The sequence below is a fragment of the Aphelocoma coerulescens genome, chromosome 7 (genome assembly GCF_041296385.1).
Source record: "Aphelocoma coerulescens isolate FSJ_1873_10779 chromosome 7, UR_Acoe_1.0, whole genome shotgun sequence".
NCBI lineage: Eukaryota > Metazoa > Chordata > Aves > Passeriformes > Corvidae > Aphelocoma > Aphelocoma coerulescens.
Genome location: NC_091021.1, coordinates 33,474,142 through 33,499,129, shown reverse-complemented (window position 1 = coordinate 33,499,129; position 24,988 = coordinate 33,474,142). Strand labels below are relative to the sequence as shown.

Sequence of the window (24,988 nt, the reverse complement as noted above, 5' to 3'; positions counted from 1 at the left end):
CTATAAAGCAAACCATCTTTCCATTCCTATAGCAGGACTCAAGCTGGATAGGGCATTAACACTTCAACATTTAAAGCATCCAACCTTACTTTTAGGAAGCCTTTTGTAAGGAATAGAACATTAACCCATACTGTTGGTAAACACTAGTATTTATTGTGACAGTGACACACCAAGTATTACCCACACAAATACATTATTTCTGCACCTACGACCATATTGTTCAAATTGTTTCTGATGAATAAGTTCCCAATGGTGTAGGTGGCAGCTAAAATGTAAAGTCCCCACACAGACCTTCTCCATCCTATCACAACATTGACAAAGCATGAGTGCACCTGCAGTGCTGAGCTGAGTGTGGTGTGCTGCATTTTCCAGCAGCAGATAAAGGTGAATGTTGCCTTTTATTGGGCATCAACATTGTTTAAATTCTGTTTTAAGATTCTTTCAAATTCTGTTATAACAAAGACAGAAATATAGTGGGTACATAATTTTCTCAGTTCTTTCCTTCCTAAGAATCAAGTCCTAGTAACATGGCATTAATTATAATTCAGAGATTCTTATTACAACTGCAAAAGAGGAAATCTCTCCTTTGTTATGAAAGCAGGGATTTCAGAATTGTTTAAAGACAGCCTAAATCCTCAGGCAATACCTGTGCATACTCATTTCCAGCACCCTGGCTTTTGTTTTGGAAATAACAGGAGACTGCCAGATAATTGTCAGTTTTATTTTTCATGTGTACAATTGCCCATGCCAGTAGAAATATCCCAAAGGATTCAGTGTTATTTCCGAAGTTTAGCCTCTTTAGTACTTCATGATTATTCAAATTGTTTTCTGCTAAGACCCAAAAATTCCAGAGCATTTCCAGCCTTGAGTTTATCCTGTAAAAACAAAACACGTATATATGTTTGTGCTTAGCACATATTTAACTCAAATGCATTTACTTGTGCTTTAAAAGGAACTGCTGCAAAGACTCTAAAGGGTCTCTTCCAGTCTTTGCAGAACCGATTTTTCAGTGTTTTACCTCATGTCTCAATCCAGAGACTTAAAAAGGAGAGAAAACCCCCTCAAATATAAAAATCATACCTTCAGTTTATGGTCAAAATCATCCATTGAATCAATTAATTTTCCAGGTTCCAGTTCCCCAAGTGGAAAAGGGTAATCTGTCCCCAAAATAACTTTGTCCTGGTAACAAAAAAAATTGTACATTTTTTAGTAACATTAAACAATAGCGTTTAAATAATATTAATATTAACATGATACAATATTAAGTTAACATGAATATTATATTTTCAACTCGTAAATGTTAATTTTTTCAGATTTTAAATTTTAAAAAAATTAATATTAAACCATAGAGCACATGCTTTTTGAAATGTATAATGAACTACAAGAAGTTGTATGTCTGTATTGGACTGATTAATTATGAAAGTGAATACAAAGATCGTATTTTCCACTAGGAAAAGAACAAAGCTTGAAAACAAAGACTCAAGAGTTTATTGGATGAATTTGTGTTGAGTATCTATTGCTTGGGTGAATAAAGCACAATTAGGATTTTTGTACTCTGATTTTCTGTACTGTGGTCCTGGTTTGAAAGGTAACAGCCCCTGCAAGTGGTGTGCCTAAAATGCAGTGATTAATCTTGGTTAAGTGTTGCCATAATTAAATGGCCAATAAAGGATACACAGAATTCTTCCTTCGGAGTTTTGATTTACTCATTCCATGCTCTGCACTGGTGTGTGGAGTACAAAATTTGTATAAGACTTTTGGATACATTTCTTTAAGAATCTCAGGAAGTTCTCCACCAAACTCAGAAAAGATGCTTGGATTTGCAGTCCTGAATTTGAAATTTTTGGCTAAATACATCCACACAAATTAAAGTTATCTATGGGTGAGAAGAATGTAATAAGTGTAATAAGAAATAGAAAACAATAAAAATTATCTTCCCTGTGATACTTTCAAAGATGTAATAATGGCAATGGGGTACTACTGAAAACCTGATACAGTGTAGAATTACTACAAACACTGATTTTTTTTTTTAATATTTTAATTTAATTTAACTAGTATTCAACTTCAGATAACAAAACCTAGATCTTATTTACAAAATTTCATATATTTCTGAAAGTCTGCAGCTTTTTTAAAATGTCATTGTCTTTGAGTGGGACTGGATATTAACTGCGGGTTTGAAACACGTACCTGAAGATCTGGGTGATGTGATATGCCTTGTTTCTGAATGCAAGCCATTTAAAAGGAAATTCAATAAAAATCTGTGTGCAGAATCCCTATTATCAGAGATGAAAAGAAACAGGCAGATCCTCAATAGGACCACATTGTTTATAGGCTCATTTTCTCTCTGGAAGGATATTTCCCCATTTTATCTGCCTTGGAGAGTGCATACTGCCAACTCTCTTGATTTTATCAAAAGTCTTGTTTTCTTTTAGGCTTCATCTCCTGCAGACAGGAGTATTTGAAAACCCACAGTTTTCATTCAAAATGTATGTTTTTAAATGTCTCATGGATTTGAAGTCAAAATGATGAATTTTGGACACTTGTTATAATGTTTGGGCTCAGTTACCAGAGTTCAATACTGAAACAGGGTGAAGGAAACACCATTCATTTATTTTCTGAAATGGTTTGTTTTTCTTAGTTGTCAAATGCTTTTTAAAAATTTTTTTAATCTCCACTAGATGTCACCCAAAAGTCTCTGAAAGAACCTACACAAACCTTTAGCCAAAATCTAAATAGAAGAGACACATTCTATTGTTCTATCCCATACTGTTGTGTTCTAATTTATTATAGAAGACTTGCCACAAGATTAGCATAGGAGAATTTATACCCTCTGTCTAATAAATCGACTTCTAAGCATAAATTAAACAAAATAGATTTGGATGTGTGCACTTCTGAGCAGCTAAATATTTTCTTTTATTTATAATATTCAATTAAATGCCAAGATGCTTTATTCAGATAAGAAAAACAAATGCCATATATTTTATGATTAAAAAAACCCAACTGAAAAACATACCAGGTTTATATGAGAAAATGGATTTTTAAGTAAAGCAGAAGAAAACACAGAATTTGTCCAGCTGTTTACTAGGGAAAGTCAGGAAAATCAGGTAAGAAAGGTTTGTACATCCTTATTTACATCTCTTATATACTAAACCAGAAAGAAATCCCACACCTTCACAGGAAAAATATAGATACATTTTTCTTTCCCTCTATGTGGAAGTATTTCATAGCTAATCATGGGCTCTATTCATTAGTACTAAAGTTAAGAGCTGTAAATCAGTAAGAAAAATTTGGGAGCAGCATTCTTGCTGTGCTCCCAGTGATCTTAGGCCGTTCATTTGTACTCTTTGAGCTTCAGTTTTGCACCCATCTGTAAAATGGGGGTTGCAATACCTGTCTTTAGCAACCAGCTTCAGAGAAGTGCTGTGAAGCCTCTGCAGATGAATAATGCTCCCAGCATAAGGGATGTACTGTTATATTATTCCAAAGAATATCAACAAAGTCAATTTTCCCTGGAAGACTTGGAGATCGATTCCTTAATTAGCACATCTCTCCTATTAGAGAGGTACATGGGGCTAATGATTAACCTCCGTGGACCCTGCTACTCAGCACAACTTTTTTTCACAGTAATAGGGACCCAAATCTGAAAATGAATCTCAAAAAGCTTTAAGTATGACTTCATCCTCTTACATAAGGAAAAATTGTATTTGCCTTGAATTTCACCTTCTTTCCTACTACCATGATACACCTGAAAAAAAGTCCAGAAGACTATAGCCAGTTCAGCTCCAACTGCTGGCCAGAGAGTGCTTTGCCTTTGGGTGATGGCTCTGGAGGAATCACCATGGGGAAGTTTTTGCAGAGATGCACTGAATCATTTAATCCCATGTCAACCCAGTTCTTCACTTTTTATAGCCAGCAACGTTGGGCATTTTGTGTTTATTTGTATTCCCCTCATGCTACCTCATCACGGGGGGAGCAAAGGACTGCAGCGATTCTGCACTCTTACAAAATTCCTTCTCAGAAATGTGTATTTCTGCTTCCATCCCCAGTTAACCTGCACCCCAAACTAAGAAGGGATGAGCTTAAGTGGACACGGCTCATCACAGCTGTCAGTGGATTTTAACATTGATCAGCTCAAGGCCAGCATGCCACACGCTGGTGCCAGGCAGTGGCTGCTCCCCAGGGACCCAAAGCCATGGCCAAGCACATCTTCACACACGCTGATGCCCCTCCTGCACAGCTCTGAGCTGCTCTCTGGAGAGCTGGCCTATTTCAAACCTCCAGCTCACAAAGTTACAGTGTCAGCCTCAAGACTCCATCACATCGCTTTTAGCCCAGCATTTATTAATCTTATATGTGTTACTCTGCCAACACATGACTGCACTAAAAGTGCTGAGATGTTTGGTGTTTCTTTAAGCATTTGACTCATGGAAGGGTGTTATGTGAGAATGTAAACTTTCCTTAGAAAAAGAGGAAACTTTTTAATGTTCGTGGTTATAAAGTAAAGTTTGAGATCGTGATGTGAATGTTTTTGTTTTCAAGGATAAGATGCCCTAGGCTATGAAAAAGAGAAAGGAAGTTCTCATGTGTGCTAAAACATGAGTAAAAGGTAAAGATACCTTTTTGGGTATCTGACTCATGATTTTTCAGCATTGGGATTCCACCTGATGCCATACTGTTAGGGCTCAAAATTCTCAGAGGAGAATTAAAGAAGGTGCCAACATCCTATGTACTATGCTGGCCAAAGGTATTGTGTTAAGACTCTCAAATTTAAAAGTCTGTTGACAAAATAAACATGACACCAGAGAAGCTAATGCTGAGTGACTTTTAGATTATCAAATTACAGTCCATAATCTCTTTCTCCTCTAAGAACCGAATTCCAGTTGCAAAGACTAATCACGATTAAGAACCAGAGTCTATGTGTAGCTTCTTAGGATGAAAGGTAGAGAAAAAGAAAGTGTGGTGCAAAGCCAGCAGCTTTCCCACAACAGCAATAGTTTAGAGCAGCCTTGAGATGCAAAGCTGACTCTAAAGCAGAAGTGCCCTGAGACTTGTGCTCTACACAAGTTTAAACAGAAAAAAAGTTCAATTCTTCAGCAATGGATTCAGCATCCTGTTGTACTTTCTCTCCTGCTTTGCTCTTGACATCTACAGTTCAGCTTAACAGATTCAGATCACAAAATGAATCTGTGGTCTCAGCCAAGCTGAGTCACACAGCTGCTAATTTACCAAGGTCTTTTCAACAATGGCAAAACATGTCTCCCAGCATTTAAAAATGGGTAAAAAGAAACAAGTGAGTGATCTTTTCTCCTTGCACTGACAATTTAAAATTCAAGAGCTAGACTCATCCTTGTGGACTGGAACTGCATGTGGAACAAAAATATACTTAGAATGAATGTGGTCTGGATTTGGGAGATTTCTCAGAAAAGGAGGTAACAGAGACAAATGTTGGACTGTTATTCCATAAGCCTTTGGGTGTCTTGTAAAATGAATGTGCACATCACACAGAGAAAAGTTTTAAAATCTATTGTAAAAAACCACCTTAAAGCCACTTGCTTACTCTAAGCTACAGTTAGATTCAAAAGATAATGCATAGCAAAAACTCCTGAGCTGTGGACCACGATATATTTGCTATTTAGAGGTTGGTAAGAGAAATTAAAAGAAATCAGTATGGGGCTGGAGCCCTAGTCTTTTATTAGTAACCCATCTGGTGCCTAGAACTTCAGCCCTGGCACAGAGATGGCCACCTGAGTTAATACCCACTGATGTTCCAAGAACTTTCCAATACTAACTGCTTATTAGCAGATTTTTTAAAAGTAAATTGACCTGGGTTTTATCTTACTGTTTCTAATGGAATTAGGCTCCATGGCAGTTTCTTTGCACATTTTATGGGGCTCTTCCATAAACCTATTTTTGGTTCAAGGTGGGTTTAAGAAAAAAGATATTCTGTCTCCACTCCTTAGAGTTGCAGTGTTACTGTATTTTACATACATATACACTTCACAGAAGTTTCCATACTATTGTTTCAAGCTGTAGTTTGCTGTCACATGGTTGAATTTTCCATGACTCTTCAAATGCAAAGTTTTCCTAAAAGGCACAAGTCCTGCAGGGGAGCTGCAGGCAGAAGCCCAGCCACAAAGCTGCAGACTTCCTGTGCAGCATGAACTGAAAACCCACAGATTTTACAGTGTGATACCTGAGCTCAAAGTACCACAATAAAGAAAGCAACAGTGCTGCATTGTTATTTTTGTCTGGCCTAGGCAAGTCACTTCTGTACCAGTTCTAGTGCAGGTTTATTGCAGTAACCTTTTCACAGTATTAGAGATGAAAATGGGAAATCAACAGATTCTTTTCTGTAGAAAAAACCCAATCAGCTGAGTGGTGTTTGTGAACTTCGGTCACACAAGAGGCCTTGATGACAGCAACAGCTCCACACCATGTGAACCTAGACTCTGATGTACAGGAAACAGGACTGCAGCTGTTGAGACAGGAAAATCCCTGTCAGAGCTTGTATTTCTGATTTGACATCTGGAAGGTATCTGCCTCTGGCTGCAGATACTCTGTGAGGTGCAGAGATCAAAGCACAACGACAGGTTGATTTGCAGTGATCCACTGGAAGCTGGCACGGTGCTGTCTTCAACCCCTTCCTGAGCATTTACTAAATGAGAAGGGATTATTTGAATGTTTTAGGATTTTTCTGCCCCATGTTGTACCTCATTTAAATGGTTTGCTAACCTACAAAGATTTCTCTACAAACAACTAAAATACTTTTGCAAACCCGTAATGGTTCTCTCTGACATACTCACAGAAGCTTTCCTTATTACTGATTTTTTCTTGTCTATAACTTCCCAAGTGGAAATACACTTTGATTTCTTCAAGCATGCACTTGAATTTGAAAATTAAGCCATTTGAAAACCAGGCTCCAAACTGAAGCAGTCTTTGCTTGAAGTCCTGTCCTGAACAAGCTTAGAGAAGGAACCAGCCTCATGGAACTAAGGTTGACAATGCATGATTTCCTGGATTAAACCTACCATTTCAATAAAACCACATAGTAAAAGCATTGTCACCCTGGCAGAAGCCCATCAGTTTATTTCACTGGGTGAAGATGTCTTCTTCCTGCTTTCTTCTTCTCTCCTCCTTTTGCTCTTTCCTAGAAAATTAACTGAAGAATGACTCACCCACTTCTGGAGGCATTAAAACTCACCTCTCCTACTACATTTGTGAGCAGCCTTAGTGCCCCACGGTCATGGACAAGAGAGTCTGTGTAAAATGAGCCAAGGTATTTTCTTGGATCCACCTTATTATCCATGGCGCACAAATCAGGGCGCACGTTGAATCCGTGGGAGATCCGCCCCACTGTGTATGGAAAAGCTCCACCTGCAAGAAGGAATTTTTAATAACAGCAGCTGAAAATGTGTAGGAGGGGAAAAAAGCCACATTATGACCACAGATTCGTAAGTTTTACCATCAGCTCTTTAGAAAGAAAGTGCTCTGCACCAGCAGCTTTTTATTCCTTTACCTTCATTAGCTTCTTTCTCTGTTTTTCTCACTTCTTCACTACTTTGATGCCCAAATTCCTCCTGCTGCTTCCTTGTCCCTTTCCTTAAACCACCTGCTGCCTCCCCTTCCTCCTTGTTTCCCTTAAAGGCTGTAGTACCAGTTCAAACCCTGCAGGCTAGAGAGTGTTCATAAAAGCAGCTGACCTATGAGATTGTCTTCTTTGGGGTAATAGTGCTCAGCTAGTGGCAGGCTTCACATGGTGACCCCATTAGCTGGGATACCAGAAAATACAGCTGTGCCATGCTCAGCTGAAGAACAGGAGTTTCACATGGTACATTACTCACCTCCATGTGCAAAGCAAACTTTCAGCCTAGGGAATTTTTCAAAAATTCCTCCCATAATCATGGAGCAAATGGCCATGGTTGTTTCTGTTGGCATGCCTAAGAAGAAAAACAGCTTAATTATATAAAGCTTTACTTTTTAAAATTCCTATTTGATTTTTAAATGTTATTTTAATTTTCTTCCATTAGCCTTGAGCCTACTGAAAAAGTAATAGTTTCAGGGCAGCTGCCAAAGGTTATGCATTATTTCTCCTGGAGGGACACTGAGTTGAACTGTAATTAACTGAAATGAAGACACAGGCCTGGAAGTGAAGATCTTCTGAATTCTAAGTCCAGTTTTTACTCTATACCATTAGGACAGATGACAGGCAGGTTGGGTATGTCCTGAAATACCCAGTACAGGCCTGATTCCTGTTATCCTTGCTCAAAGACAAGTCTGGAATATGCCAGGTTGCCTTCTCACCTGTGCTTGTGGGTTTCTTTTGTGTGTGAAGTGGGGCAGATATGTTGATGGATATTCCAACATGGATTTGGGGTTCAGTTATGATGTGATGCCAGATCTACACTTTAAGTTATCTGTTCTTTGTATTTGGGACAAAAGAGAATACTATATTCTGTTGCTAGTGTGAATTGTTTTAATTCTAAGTATTTAAAAGAGAAATTAAACAAGTTTAGAAACAAATGGCTGCTGAATTTACATAACAGACTTAATCATAATACTAGATGTAAAAAAAAAGTTTGACAAAAAAAGATGTAATTTTTCTCTCTACTTGTGTTTTACTTGGCAACAATTTCCTGGGCATAATCCAATTCATAAATGTAGGTTAGGAAAAGTAAATATACACTTACCTATTAGCCAGGGAAACCAATATTTGGACATCCTCCCATCTATCTGCATGTCCCAGGGATGCACAAAGAGACAGCAATTTAATTTCTCAGCAGCCTGCAGCAAAAAGAAGTCTAAATCTTGACTAATCTTACCAAAATGCATCTTAGATCTTAGTCATGCTTTTAAATGACCTGGAAATCTGTACTGAGCAGTAGCACTAGTAATGAAAATAGGCTCACAAGCAAGAACTATAAACAATAGTTGGCTATATTTACTCCTTTGGGCCATATTCTGAACTCCTCACCCAGTTTCACAGCTCTTCCTGTGACTACAGGACTGGAAGCATAGATGATATCATCTGTTTATGAAGCCAAGTGTTTCTCAGAATAATGCAGTACAAAAATGCTTCTCAGTTATGTTTTTTAGCCATCCTGTAGTATAAAACTCAGTTTAAGCAAACATTCTTTTGGTTTCATTACACATATGAGATGAATACTTGTAATGTCTTATAGAATCATTTTAGGCTGGTTTTGCAGAATTGTTCCAGCTGCCATCAGAAATCTTCATTGAGTTGCACTACATTTGTCTCCTTTGGCCCTCTGCCTGACTTAAAAAAAGTTAAAAATATTCCTAATCCTTCCTAAGAGTTCAAAATCTGGCTGTATTCTGAACAATAATCCATCTCTACGCAAGTATGGTAATTTTTACAAAACTACTGACATCTTTGGAAAGGAAAACAGAAGAACAGTGTTGGATGCTGACTCTGACTGTGTAATTTAACTGTGTGCTTAAATTTAAATACACAGTCATCAGAGTCATTCATATGCTTAACCAGGATTTAACAGCTTCATTTTGTCAGATGTATTTCTGGACATGCTCTTGTTGCTAAGGAGATTATCACACATTTGAAAAATTTGAGTTTATTTACCCATACATGCATAAATAAAAGCTGCAACTTTTGGATCGTGGAGAATAATTTCCATCTACATTTGTAAACTAAAAATAGCAATTCAATAACTGGCCTGGTAGTTTGGTGAAGTTCGTTATCCAATATGGCTTAATTTCATAATCTGTATTATCCACAGATATTTCTAAAAATGATAGTGGTTACTTCCTACATGTGTGAATCATAAGCTGAAAGATGTACAGTATAAGAGAGAGATCCCAGAACAAGAGGGGGATCTCAGCAGCAGAGAGACATGGAGTTACTGGAGAGAGTTCCAAAGATGATGAAGGGACTGAGCATCTCTCCTGTGAGGAAGGGCAGAGAGAACTGGGACTGTTTGGCCCCGAGAAGAGAAGGTTCGGGGGAGATCAGGAAACATCAGGTTACCCAGAGGGATTGTGAAGTTTCCATCCTTGGAGGTATTTAAAAGCCACCTGGGCATGGTCCTGGGATCTGGCTGTAGGTGGCCCTGCTTGAGCAGGGGGTTGGTCCAGGTGGCCACCAGAGACCTCTCCCAACCTCAGCCATGCTGTGATTCCATGGATGTGGGCATCTCCAAGAGCAGATGCTGATACCTGACTGTATGTGGCCATAAGAACAAATAATCCAGGTGCTGCACCAACAGAGTTTTTGAATAAATTGAGCATCCTGCAAAATAAGCTCTGTGAATCAATTCCAAGGTGACAGCACTAATAACTTGAGAAACAGATTCAGAATGTGCATTGATTAAGCCACTAACTTAGGCAAATGACCACCCTCATCTGGACCTCAGGCTATTTAAGAAATGTAATCTATTAATTCATTTGATAATCAATACATTCAGTTTGGAACTTTTGGTCCTGTTCTGTGTGGTACTTTGGTGTTATAAGCATCTCTGATAATCTCAAGGAGTTTTATCAATTATTTCAATAGGATTGGATACAGTAACTTGAACAAATGCAAACAGTGCAGAAATGCTTTACTTGTTACTGCACTTATCCTCACAAATCAAGAAGGCAGATCTACAGTGAGAACTCATACAATAAACCAAAATTTGTTATTCATTATTATAAAATATATTCCAGAACGTTTATGTTACGTTATTGTCATTATGTTCTATAATGAATTATTATTTACAATTAAAGCTGAGTGTCTCTGATCACTAAGCAGATTGGAAGGCTCAAATGATGACTCAATGTGCTCCAAGATATTTTTAGACAGAATTCCATATCACAGTATTCCCCCAAAGAAGGAAAGCAACAGCTACTCACAGCATAAATATCATACAGCTCTGGGGCATTCAGGTCCCACTCATTGACATGAGATCCTATCTGCACTCCTGGAAATCCAAGTTCATTCACACAGCGATGCATTTCCTTCACAGCCAGGTCTGGAGCTTGCAGAGGTAACGTGCCCAGCCCAATAAACCTCTTGGGGTACTTTTTTACCGTAGCTGCCAAGTCATTATTTAATATCTGGGCGAGATCTAAAGTATCCTGAGGTTTGGCCTGGTAAGATATGAAGCAGAACAGTACATTTAAATATAGTTCTCAAATGTTATCACCTTTGGAAGACATTGGATAAATGTCACTGCAAACAACTGATAGACAGGGTTTGAACCCAAATTTACTTTACAGTTCTGAATAGCTAAAAACCAGTAGGGCTAAATTCTGCCTCTCTTAAAAACCTCTGGGTGCAGTTCTGCTTTTTCTCTTGAATATTTTATCAACTGCTGTTGCCTTTACTGCTCAGGATGAATGTAATAAAGCCCAGGGTGCTGATGCACATAAGTACCTGATCTTCTGTGTAAAGCAGTCCCCTGGTTTTGTTTATCCAAATGCAAAAACCTCAGTATATAATTTTTTTACATAGCAATGAATATTTACTCTCCTATTACTGGAGCTGAGGAAAAATAAGAAATGTGAGATGTTGGAGCATGCAAATGCTACAGAGAAAGCTTGAGCAAACTTCTCTGGCATTTAGAAGGAGATAACAGCCATAATTCTAATAAGAAACTGCAATAGCCACACAATCAATCTCTGGTCTTCCCCCCCCCCCCCCCCGCCCAGTACATATTTAATGGAAAATACTTCCTTAGATACTAGAATAAAATTTTGAAGAGATGTTACTAACAAGAAATTCTGAATACTAATGGTACTTCTTTTATGTGGGCTTAACACAATGGTTCTTAATGCACATATACATATAAACATCTTGACCTGTACACATTGCTAAATAGTCACGTTGAGAATGTATTTAGAACTGCATTTTGCTGTGATTTATCTCCTCAGCCTGTTTTTATTTCTTTGAAGCATTCAAGATCACCATGTGGGGATCATAGGAACTTAAATTTGCTCCTGAATTTTAAGATTCAAAGCATTCTAGGTTAATGAGTCCTATGCCACATTTAAAAGAAAGTGGGACAAAGCCAGAAATACATCTTTTATGTCTTTTTTTTTTAATGAGAAAATACTAATTGATGTCTAGCTTTCATGGAATCTGTACATATATGTTTGCCTGCTAACCATGGATTCATGCTGTATAAATTTTTTCTCTCCATTTCCAGTTGCCCCCATAAGGCCCCCAAAAGAAATTCAGTTGTTGTTGTGTCCTTTCTCACTGTGTGTGCTCTGGTGTGGAGCTTTGCCAGGACATCCTGCATACGTCTTCTCATACCTGCACTCCTTTCTTGCCTTTTCTTTTTCACAGCAGAACAATTCTAGGGACTCCTTCAAACACCTAATTTGTAGGAGGATGCATTTGTGTTTTAAAAATGTTGTCACATATGAATTATGAAATATGTTAGTAGGAACCTACCCAGTAGCTGAACATCACAGGGACTGTGGACAGGACTTGGACTGTGACTCCTGAGTAAGAAAAAGCAAATATTAATGTTTCCTTTTTTGTTGTCTGTTTTTGATAAAATGTTACAATTTAAAAAGTACTTTGGTTTGAGAGGCAGAATGTAAAGCTTTACTAATGAGAAAGACTGATTTAACAGTGACATGGATTGATTCTTTATCTTTTTAATTAAGGATTATAGCAATGAATCTCATAGTGCATCACTTTATTAGGAGTTGAATATTTTTGCTAAGCAGACAGAAAAAAGCACTTCCATACTCCTGCTAGATTATTCTTGAAATAAAGGTTTTTGATTTTAGAAGTATTTAGTATGCACATGCACAAACAAAATAGCTATTTAATATTATTCTCAAAGTGACATTAAACCAACAGAATTCACTAACTTGAGTTTACTTTGGGGTCACATTTGTCATATATATTAAATAAAGAAATGAATTAGCTCAAAGATAAATAACATTATGTTAACAATGGTTATTAAACAATGCTTTTCTAAGTATTCCCAAAGGTGTACTGTGTTAGGTTTCATTAGTCTTGTGTCTGGACTACTGAGGTTGTAAACATAAGAAAATCTGCCTGTTTTCAGAAATAACTTTGATGTTAAAAATAAAAATAATTAAGTCCATGTTGTTTTGTTTCTGTTCAAACACAAATCTGTATCATAACTTTGTGTGGGACAGGTTACAGGAATGAAAACAACAAACCTGGCAGACAAACAAAATAAACAATAAACAATAAACAATAATTAGGGCTTCACAAAATAGTTACATGCAAAAATGTATTTTTGTTTTTAATTATAGGTCTGTTTGTAGTATTTTTGCACATATCTTGTCATGCTTTAAAAAATTTAACTTGGTTGTTAGTAGTGAAACTACTAGAAAAAAGATGGCAGAAAAAACTCCAGGAGAATGAACTCTAGAACTCTTAAGACAATGACTTGCCAAAGCACTTGAATGATTAACAAAATGTTTTATCCTCCTTCTCAGAAGTTAAAGTAGGAAACGAGAGGCTGACTCAGATTGCTACAAGATCTGATTAATTATATTGTGTACAGCAGCAATGGTTTTAGGGGTAAGGATTAGGCCTGCAAAATTACATAAATACTGAAGTACAGCCCAAGTTGGATTATCCACCAATATGGACACTTGATTAGTCTGTTGAGAACATTCTCCATGTTTTCCACAACAAGGATTGTATCTGCTTTCAATCCAGTTTTACACTTCTGAGCAAATTTAATATAAACCTTAAAGGTACATTTCCAAGCTGACTGTTCCTAGACATTAGCTTTAGGAAGAAGAATCAGCACAGAAAAGCCTGTACTTTTTTACTCTCTTCAGAGGGTTTTACAAAGGAGAAAATAACAAGGAAAGACAGGGTGAACTGATACATTTTGTCAAACGAAATTGTGATGATTTGTGTCACAGAACTGTGATGTTAATTACTTTTACAGCTTGTTTTATTGAGTTACATGGATAGCTTGTTTTATTGAGTGGATCAAGACAGAAGTATGTACATCAATTAGACCTAGGACATATGATTAGGAGAACTAATTGAGTCTCTTTGGTCCATTGGAGACCATTCCTTATTACTGGCAAGATTTCTTGGGCATTGCACAAACAAAGCCTTTTAGCAACCAAGCTATAAGTTATCTCTGAGTTAACAATACCTTTCAATGATTCAAATTTTGTTCAGCTGGGAGACTCCTTGCATCTTTGTCCCAAAATTACACCGTGTTTGGAGGTTAAATTTTTGGGTATAGTCTATCTCAGCCTGTGTTACAGAAAGCAGTCTTTGGACTACGTAGCTAAAGCTTTCTAAACCAAAAAGGAAAAAATGTGGTTCATAGTCTTTATCATTAGCTGAGCAGTAAGAATAAAAGAATGAAAAACATCAAGGCTTCCCCCCCAATTAATTGGCTAATGCCTGTATGTCTGGAGTGCTGTAATAAAAAGGGACATTTTTAGGGCACAAGTCACCAGATGGTGCTGTAACATACAGGTTTAGATTTTTTTTAACCAATCGAGCACTGTTTAGTTCATGGAGAAATGTTGCAGTGTTGCTTTTATGATACATTTTCTTTTCTGGAGAGCTGCTGCAAAAATTTGGAAAAAAAAATCCTCCTGTGTTTTCCCTTTGTCTACAACAAATATATGAAGCACAACTGTTTTGTAGAAACTTGCCATTAGTGCTGAGGGAAATATCTGAAAGAGAAAGATGCCCAAAGGCTATTTATGATCCACTCTGTAGTTGAGTGATTCAGTAATCCCCAAAATCCCTGAGCTAACTCAGAGAAACATTGCAGTCTAGTCAAAGCATGATTCTATGATTCTGTGACAAGGCAGCATATTTCAGAGTTTACAAAGACTTTCTGGCATTCCCATTAAATGTCTAATGGTTGGAGTTTGAAATACTGCTTTTCCAGGGTGAAAATGAAGTAGGTGAAAATGAAGGAGATGAAAATGATCTAAATTGTGTTTACATAAATTGCCCACTACCTGGTGAGTTCCCAAGCTGGCCTATGTATTGCACTAAACCTCCCTAAGAAGAATGACCCAGAGTATCTCCTTACACAGAATCACAGAGTAATTTAGGTTGGCAAAGACCTCTAAGATCATTAAGTCCAACCATTAATCCAGCACTGCCAAGCCCACCACTGAACCATGTCCCCAGGTGCCACATCTACACGTCTTTTAAATCCCTCTGGGGATGGGGACTCCACCAGGGCTATTCCAGGGCTTGACAACACTTTTAGTGAAGACATTTTTCCTAATATCCAAACTAAACCTTCCTTGGTACAATTTCAGGCCATTTCTTCTTGTTTATCACTTGTTATCTTGGAGAAGAGACCAACTCCCAGCTGGCTACAACTTCTTTCATGTACTTGTAGAGGGTGATAAGGCCTGAGAGGAGGAAACAATAATCATAAAGATGCTACTTATACAATATCTCCTCTTCTAAGCAATTCAGGTGTTTGTTCCTTATGAAAAGTTGGAGAAGATATTCAAGTTATGTCTACTGGGAAACTGATGTAGGAACTATTCAGGCCTCAATCTAAGAAAAAATAATCTTTAGTAACTTAACATTTCTCTTACAAGAGTGATGTGGAGCTACAGTGTTAATAAGAACTAGCAAAAATAATTGAACAGACTAGAAGTTCCTTCCCTTATCCTCAGACTCCCATTTTACCAGCCTTATTTAGTGGCTTGCATGTAACATGATGGAAAATAAATTTGCAAATTTGGCATCTGGTTAAGTTTCTAGATGAGGAAAGCTCCCTTTTCTGACAAAGTAATTGTACCAGTTCTCTAGGCTCAGAGTCCTCCAGCAAAAACACAGAACGAAGCTGCAACATGGCTAAACAGAAAAAATGTATTAGAAAAGGAAACAGACATACAAGAAATCCTATGTGTAAGAAGAATATTTTTAACATATGGAACAAAAATGAAAGGGTTTCCTCCTCCTTTATGTGAATCACTTTTTAACTGTAGGGTATGGTACCTTTTCAAGTCCATGGTCAGTCATCCTTACTTATGACAATAAGTTCCTTACGGCCTTAAATCCCACCAAAATTAATAAAGTCATGTGGGGAATAATTTCTCCTGCAAATGAGGAAAGTTATGGGAACAGGTCCCATCTGAGCATAAAACATATCAGTTTCCAATGACTTTCAAGAGATTTAAGCTAATGAATCAGTATGCTAACCCTTTTTTTGATACTGTTGTTGAGCACTTTCAGATGCACTGACAGAGAAGTTGTTATTCTAAATGATGCACAATGATTTGAATTCCTTCGTGGAGGTACCTGACTGGTCCATCTCTTTAATCCGTACTTCTGGGTCCCAGCAGTTCTCTTGAATAACTCTAAATACCTTTCCATCCTTCATCATCTTTGCCTGTCCCTGTGAAAAGATATTTTCATATATTATAAGTGTGACAAAGTAGTACCTGCTAATTTACAGTCTCTTGAGTATATTGTGCTCCTTACAGGAATTCAGTGGCAAAATTTTGATCTTTTGTTTTTTTTCAGTAGGCATTTTTAAACAAAAACTATTTTAAAAATAGACATTAATAAGACAGTCATTTATAGTTCAGATTTAATTCTTCAGCATAATTTTAAAAATCCCCTTTCTTCTGCAATGTACATCACTCTATTTGGAAAAGATATCAGATACCTTTATCCAAGTTTATCCTCAAACCAAATTGTGACCTCAAAACAATGCTCTAATTAAATCTGTGCTAAATTTTCCCTTTGGGTATGTATGTGTTCTTTTAAAGTCAATAGCACCACAATGATTCCAGTAACTACAGAAATAATTGTGCAACTCAGTTAATTTCAGTCCAGTTATTTCTTATCATCAGTGATACTGAGACAAAAGGGGACCTATTGTCTTGTCTTCAGATTACATTTTCTCCTTGGGAAGAAGAAAAATATTGAAGAATTTGGGGAAAAAAAATCTCAAACAAAACTTAAACACAGTATAAGCCCATGACCTGAATCAGTGTAAAACCTTTCTCATATGCCACCAATTTCCAGACTTAGGAAGTTCAAAATGTTATCACAGTCATGAAATTTAATACTGTTCCTTTATCAGCATGGACAATTTTAAAATTTCATATTTGCTTGATGTGTGAATTGTTCAAAGAGACTGAGTAGGCACAGTGCCACCACATTAAGCAAATTGTCTCTTACAATGAGGGGTACCCACAAGCTGCTACAGACTTGTAGAGACACAACAGGACTTCTGTTGGCACAAATGGGTGAGATACAATTCACCAACACCTGCAAGCCCTGCCTATTTCTTGTTGTTTTCATCTACTGTAGGGGTAAATGGAAAGTCAGGTGATCCCCTGATGCTGTGCACGTGGAGTGGGTGAGGGCAGTCACGCAGCAGATGCACTGGGCAGAGAACAAACTCCATCTGCAGTCAAAAACTGAAAACCACACGAGAAAACACCGTAGCTCTTCCTTCACCTTCCCAGTAAATAGGAGCTAAGTGAAAGTTTTTGGGCCCTTTGAGAGAGAGAATTTGCTCTCTCTCCAAAGGCCACTTTATTTTTCCTCGCAAAATTGGTCTTATTTAGGATTCTGTGAATTTTTCTAAAGAAAAGAATCTGTTAAATCAGAATATTTACTACTGGTATGCTCAGCCAGGGGGGTTTCTGTCCCCTTCTTCTGAGAACTCAAACTGTTTTTAACCTTGAATTTGTTATTAACTTCATACATCATTCACAAATATACTGCCCTAATTAATATTTTAAAGCCCTCCTCAACAAATCTATGTGTGCTGCCTTGGCAAACTGTCAAGTTACTTGTTAGCTGTATCACAGGTTGTGAAAATTACTTGAAATATTACAACTACAGGGTCCTGATCCCCATGTGAAATACCAGGTTCTTGTAAAATTTGTTTTCCAACCTGAGAGAAAGGTTTACTGTAGCCATACACTCAAATACATTAAGAAAAGTTTAGTGCATTGATGCAGGTTGTCCAATAAACAAAAAATTATTTGGGGTGTGAGAAAAAGGCAGAGTAGAACCAAGCACTACATCACATATGAATAGATGACATGGACTTTACTGTTCCATTCTGTTCTACATTTCTCTATCCTGTTCTAAAAACTATCCAATATTTAATGTTTTAATTAATTTATGTGGAAATTAAAGTTCAGCAAACCACATTTAAAATTCTCCCATCACTAAACCACTCAGTCACATCCCAAATTGCACTTTTCAAACATGCACAAAATTATTTTCTTCCAGTTTGACCCTGATGCTTCTTAACAGAATGATATGAGAAGCCTTTGGGTTTTATTTAATAGAGAGTTAACATCCCCAGCTCCACATGTCTGAACAGGATTTTATTTTGCCATGCACTTTTTGTCATGCAAAATTTCCAGATGGAAGTAGGCCAGACAGAATTCTCTGCAGAGCATGTAAGGCCATTATTGACCTGCCACAAACTTCCTCTGCAAACTATTTTTAGCACAGAATTTTAGCATCAGACCTGTAACAAAATCGCCAGAAATGTGTCCAATCATCGTCTCCTTCCTGCAGCTGCCATGTATCCCAAAAAGCTGTGCCATCCACACTTTGGTTCCACAGATGGCTTGTTCTTGTTTATTAAAATACCAGCTCCTTTTGGGTTTGCCTCTCATACAGATGACTGCATTTAACTAAAAACAAATCTAGATGTAATCTGCTTTAGCCTGACCTATCTTATTGAAAAGAAATTCTCAGAGCTATCCATTCCAAGGGTTAAAACGAGATGATGAAGAAGAATGGGTGCTGGTTCATACAAGAGACTGTGAGTTTCATCTTTCAGGCAAAAGGTTCTGCTGAGGTATGGTAGGATTGGACTGATACTACTTCATAGAAAATTAACCTCCAGAGAAATCTGTATCAGAGACCAATCCAATCTTATTGCCACTTGAATTGCTTCTTAATAGATCTACTGTGAGTTTGTGTTCCTGATGACAACACAAGATCAGCTCTGAGCACCAAACAGCCCAAACCTTGCAGTGATGATCCAGCTGCACCCATCCACCATAGCCATATCTCTGTGGAAGAAAGAAGAGAAAGCCAGTGCTAGTTAGCTCTCTGCAGTAGTAATAGTAATGATAGTAATAATTGCAATAGTAATAGTAATAGTAATAGTAATAATAATATAATTGTAGCTCTTACAAAAATACCTAATCCAGGAGAAACACTTATACATGCTCAGCTTTGAGCCATAGTAGCCTCACTGACTTCAGAAGTGCTGAAGTGTAGCTGGACTGGACTAATGGTGTTTGTAGATCTGGAATTTTAGCTCCCAGTTCAACATCATTTTAAAACAACTGCTTTAAAAATGCTTAAAGTTGCTTACTACATTGAGGTTCTAACTGAAATAATTTTGACACAGAAAATATTAAATTAAGCATCTGGCAGTGTGGAAATTGAGCTGACAACTTTCCAATCTGTGATCAGTTAATCATTAGCACAAAGATGCATTGATTCCACTCTTCAGCTTCCATGATTCAGCAGCAGGAGTGAAGGTCAGCCTCTTATCTATTAATATTTAAACAGCAAGAGAAGCTAAAAAGGAGAAACTTAGATGCTCATTGATTCTTCTAGAGAGGTTCAGAATTGTTCATGCAAAAAACGCAAAACCTACATAAGAAGCTGATTTCCTTTCATAAATTATCCATTAGGAATGAACTGTTGAAATCTCTGAGTGAAAACAATGCTCAGAATTCCCATTCCTCCAAAAAAGAAACATTTAGAAGGAAACTAAGTAAGAGCAGGCATTTCTTTCACTGAAGTGTAAACAATTTGGATACAGTCCTGAATTTCCTGTGATACCAAATCATCACTTAATGCCACTGTGAGCTTTCCTAATGTAGGTGTGCAGAGCCAAACCTCCTGACATCAGCCAGAGATGCAGCCACTGGGGCTCTGTTCTCTGCTTAACTATGTAGCTATGTAGATTTTATTTAAATGTGTACATTTATAGGTTTATATATATAAAAAATACTGAAATTTAGGGAAAATTTAATGAGTGACAATTAAAGAGGACTTTAAACTAGAACCATGCTAACTGCAATTGTAAGCTGAGGAGAAAACGAGTACCTTAAATGGGTAATGAAGGAGCACATAGGCATCAGAGAAACTCAATGGTCTGGTTTTGAACTTATTTTATTCTTTCTTCCCCTCAGGTATTAGTTGTAGGTATTGACAGTCCTTATCTGATCTTTTCTATGATTTTTCATACTTGTGATAGTTTCCTAGGCTGGTATCTTGACAACAGAATTTTCTAGGTTGAAGGTCCAGTATTTACAAAGCTGGAAACAAGAAAGAGAAGTTTAGCACTAACTAAAAGTGTGCATGTTAAGATGCCTCATTGGTTTTCCTTGCATGAAATGGAGAGATCTGTGTTAATGACTTGAATCTCCAGAGGACTCCAGGGAATTCTGAGAGTTGTTTTCTACTCTGAGCCCATTAATAAACCATTGAATCACTCAGAACAGAGGGAAAAAAACCTAGCAGGTGGAAATTAAATTTTAAAATTTTGGTATTTGCCTCTTTATCTGTGTTTAAAGAAATGCAGTGCTGGCCCACAGCATCTAGCATTAGTGAATTTAGAACATCAAGGAATTCTTGGAGTTATTTTATCTCAGTGAATGTATTGCCCTTTTAAAGTACATACAGACAAAAATATTTAAAAACATTTAAAAACCCATATAAAATCAGAATGAAGGAACTTATGGGTGTTTTTATGAAGTTATTGCACAAACAAATACAACAAAATCTGCAACAAGCAAAAGTAACCTGTCTTTGTAGTCTGGATATTTAAACTCCTATCCATTTTAGACAGACATAATTATTCTAAAAGTATCTGTAGCCTATATACATATCCAGTGTATATGTGTTTTTCATCAGGAGCTCTTATTATTACAAATAGGAGGTTCAAATAGATTTTAATAAACACCTTCATAGATAAACAAGGAAACAAACATTCCTTTCCAGGAGGGTTTATGCATAATGATGTTTTTCATGACTAATGAAGAAATAATCCTATGTATGTTTTTAATGCCAGGTTTTCTCATGACTTTTTTTCTAATATGCTGTTTATGTTTCCCAGCTGCTCTCTCTATAATATTGACTGAAACTGGACTGCTTAAATCACAGAAGTACAGAGATAATAGATATGAAACCCTTTCAGATTTATTACATTAAAACTTAAATGACATTTTTCATTCTCAAATACATTTCACAGGATCATGAAAAATATTGAGGACAAGAATAAATTTACATCACTGAATACTACTACTACTAAAATGATGGTAAGTTAACACTTACAGCTTCAGTATTCTGACAACTGAGGTTTTCTATTTTAAATACAATAGGCTACCTCTTTCCAGTAACTGAAGAAGTAACAGATATTAGAAAAATTATCATCATCAATTAGCTGTACTTAGAGTGATCCCACTCCAATTGAAGTTAATGACTCTCATGCCTCTGGGTGTAAGATGGGAATGAATTTGTCTTAGTTAACATTAATCTTGTCTAATATTTGACTATTTATTTTATTTAAAACAAAAGTGAATACCATTTAGAAAAAGAACAGCTCTATTTTTATCAAGAAAGTGGAATTTATACCTTATCGTTTGCAAATTTTGGGTCTCAAAAAACCCAAGGAAAACTGTAAGAATTGCTTCAGAATAAATAAAAAGTGGGGAACAGAGCCCAGTTTTACATCCCTTTCTGACTGGGACTCTTGCTTTGCAGAACAGTGAAATACAAATATTTTACAGCTGGGAAAAAAAAAAACCAAATTAGACTAAAACCTAGAGATATTTACCACAGAAACCGTCATTGATTTTTCTTTCAAAAAAAATGGTAGAAACAGTTGCTGATAACATAAGGCACTGAATATCTAAACTCTTATTACCTTTTTTAGGTCAGGCCATTCCTTAGGTAGAATGTGGCTATGAATATCAATTTTCATTTTTGAAGTGCCAGAGGAGAAATACTCCTTCAATGCTAATGTTTCCTGTGTCAGTGCTGCTATCATTCCTGTCCCTGGGTCACAGGTTATTAGCTTTGGCTGCTGTCCAGATCCACCTGCTGTCCTATCAGGAGAACGAGGTACAGTGGAAAACCAGGAAGCCTAATTCCAGAGGGGTGGTTCCCCAAAAGAACAAAGATTTCGAGCAGAAAAGTCCCTGTTAATGCATAAACTAAAGCTGACCGAGGGCAAAGGGAAAATACTTGTTTATATTGGCACTATGAAGGGATTTATTTCACACAGAATCTAAAATGTCGAAAATAATTCAATAAAATTGAGTTAGAATAAATGCATTAAAAGTTCTGACTTGAATTTCCTCCTTTCTCCATCTTAGGTTGTGAAATAATTTGTAGAGGGAATATAATAAGCCCTTGGCAGAGTCACACATCCTCATCTATTCTCTTTTTTTCTCTTGCATTTTCTTTAAAGTTGTATTAAACCCCCTCCAAAATACAATTGTAGTCAAATCTATAGTCTGTATTTTATATTCCCCCTCCTCATCATTGGTTCACTCAGGATATTTACACAAGCTACTGCATAATGGTGCTTACAGCCTCTCAAGATGCCTCAATTATACAGCAACACATAGATGTATTTCAAATATAACAGCTTCTGCATCCTAAGTTAAGCTTAACTGGAGCTATTTCAGATTTCCTGTGAAACTACATCTCATCTTTTGCCCTTTACTCAATTTAGAATTACACTTTGCTCAAGATACCCTTGCTCTTTATTTGTGCTGTATTTTTGTCTGTAATTTATTCCCCCTGTAGTTTTATTTCAGTGTCTGTTACTCACACAACGTCCCTTGTGAGTGTTTGTTAACCATTCCCTGATTATTTTTTTTGTGAAAAATGCTGGGGTTTTTTTTCCAAAATGAAATGCTGTTGCAAATCTTGCAACTTGAAATCAAGTATCTTGAAAAATAAGTGGCCCTTTTTGTGTTATCCTTTTCCTGACTTCCCTATTTTATTTGGGCTTGACAGAAACCCCCAGACTCTTGTATTTCTGCACTTGTTCACTCATTAAGCAAGTCTGCTTTGGATTTGGTCAGATAACTTTCTTAAGAGTTATTTTTCGTGCCAGCTTCTTGTGCCAGGGTTGGTTGGTTGATCTTGTACTTCTCTGCAGCAAGAGGTCACTGAAGACTGAATGTTCGAAAGAAATAGGAAGCAGCAGTTTTGGGGAAGTATTCCCCAAATAAAGCAAGACAGCCAACAATTTGACAGATCAAAACTCTGGGATTGAAAATAGCTATTATTGCTGTCTCAAAACCAAAATCAATCTCTTTGTGACCAGGCTGCCAGGTTAAGCAGCAAATTTGCTCTCCTGCTCCCAAATGTGACAGCCACACTGTGTGATGTGGCACTGCAATGTCAGCCTGTTGACAGCAGTGTTCCTGCATGGACTAGAGCTGACAGAAGAAAGGAGTATTGATTCAGCTCTGGGAACTCCGTATCATGAATCCACGGATGGGAGGCAAACGCCTAAAGTGAGTCCTCCAATAAAGGGATGTCTGGAAGACAATTCCCTGCTTAAGCATGGAAAGCAGAGTGAAGTGAAGGAGAGGGGCAGGGAGAGATTTGTGCACCTGACTAGTCTAAGACACCAACATTCTTCAGTCACCAAAGCTGCAGGATTCCATGCAGAGCTCAGCTGCATTTCTTCAAAACTGAGCTTAATTTTCCTCAGCTCTAAAAAAAGCCGTAGTTGTTAGTTACTGCTCCCAAGACACAGCTTAGCTTGCAAACACTGTAGTACTCCCACGCTGCATTTCGTTTAACAAAACACATCGTTTGGAAACCATACCAGTTGAAGGCAAAATGTGGATCCATGTCACTTGATGGAAGGGCACTGAGATAGCTGTCTATATCCAACATGATCCATTGGGTCAGCAGCAGAAAGACCTTCACTGGCTAGGAACAAAAAGTTCTTCAGCTACGCAGGCACCCAACCTACTCTAAACTGAAAAACATGACTAACAGCTCTTTCAAGGACAATCCAGCTATAGACTATTCAGCCAAGGCTGATTTCAGATACACACACACAAGCCTAGCGGATCTGTAGGGTTCTATTTCACTGTAGGGACAAGCACTAAAGAGAAAATTTTGTTAATTTTAGGGCATTAAGTGCTCTTTTCTGAAGCTATTTAGCTGCTTTTCTGAAACAAGTGCAGAATCTGAGATTTGGAGTCTTTAGGATGGAAATTTGTTGTCCAGTTCTGGCCTTTGGGTGAAAAGTATTTCCTCATATCAGTGAGGAAACCCTGACGTCTTCAAAAGAGGCTGCATCAACAAACACTGGTAAGCTCTGCAGAGAGCTCTGCCACATCCATGCTCTGAGGCAGCCCATTTTCAAGTAGGATGAACAAAGACACAAAGAGGCAAATTCAGGATGCTGATCTCAGAAAGGGCTAAAGTACTCGTGCCAGGTTTTTATACCTTCCATTTTTCATGTTCCTCTCTGGCACCTGTTCTTGGAATTGCATGTTTGATTGTGCAAATTGGCTGTTTTACACATGTGCACAGCTACAGAAAAACAAGTGGAAAACTCTTTGTGCTTAGTAGCTAAGATGAAGTACTTAAAGAATACATTCCTTTCCAAATGAAATAAATGTTGAGCAGCACACTTATATTGGTTGCTTAGCAACAGGTTATCCTTTGGCTGTGCTGGGGACTGCACAGGTCCTTTGAGACTGCCATTACAGACCTGCTTGGAAATGTCAGATTTGGAAAGGATGCAAAAGTCAGTAATTCTATTTTTTTTCCTCTGGTATCAAATAATTAAACCTCTCCTATTAAATTAGCCTGATCACAGAACTTAGACCTCTTCTGGGACTCCAAAGAACACAGACTTCAATGGGAGTGGTGTGGTCTGAGTTCCGTGGGGAATAACAACAATGGTATGGTTTCCCTCCTAATGAGGAATAACATCATGCAGTTCCCATGCTGCAGTCTCCATGTGTAGCTCTCAAGTGCCATCTTTGACAGGAAGAC

The 24,988-nt window shown here is 37.4% G+C and overlaps 1 protein-coding gene across 1 annotated transcript; it reads right to left on the bottom strand.

Moving 5' to 3' along the window:
* Positions 1-705: 705 nt before the first annotated feature.
* Positions 706-22,016, bottom strand: ACMSD (aminocarboxymuconate semialdehyde decarboxylase). The gene is made up of 10 exons (XM_069021215.1): positions 21,879-22,016; positions 18,961-19,005; positions 16,253-16,349; positions 12,410-12,459; positions 10,864-11,100; positions 8,688-8,781; positions 7,842-7,937; positions 7,202-7,374; positions 1,081-1,179; positions 706-875 (listed from the first exon to the last, which is right to left on the bottom strand). Exons 1-10 carry the CDS (start codon positions 21,999-22,001, stop codon positions 813-815), a joined length of 1,077 nt encoding a protein of 358 aa, XP_068877316.1. The 5' UTR covers positions 22,002-22,016; the 3' UTR covers positions 706-812.
* Between the last annotated feature and the right edge of the window lie 2,972 nt (positions 22,017-24,988).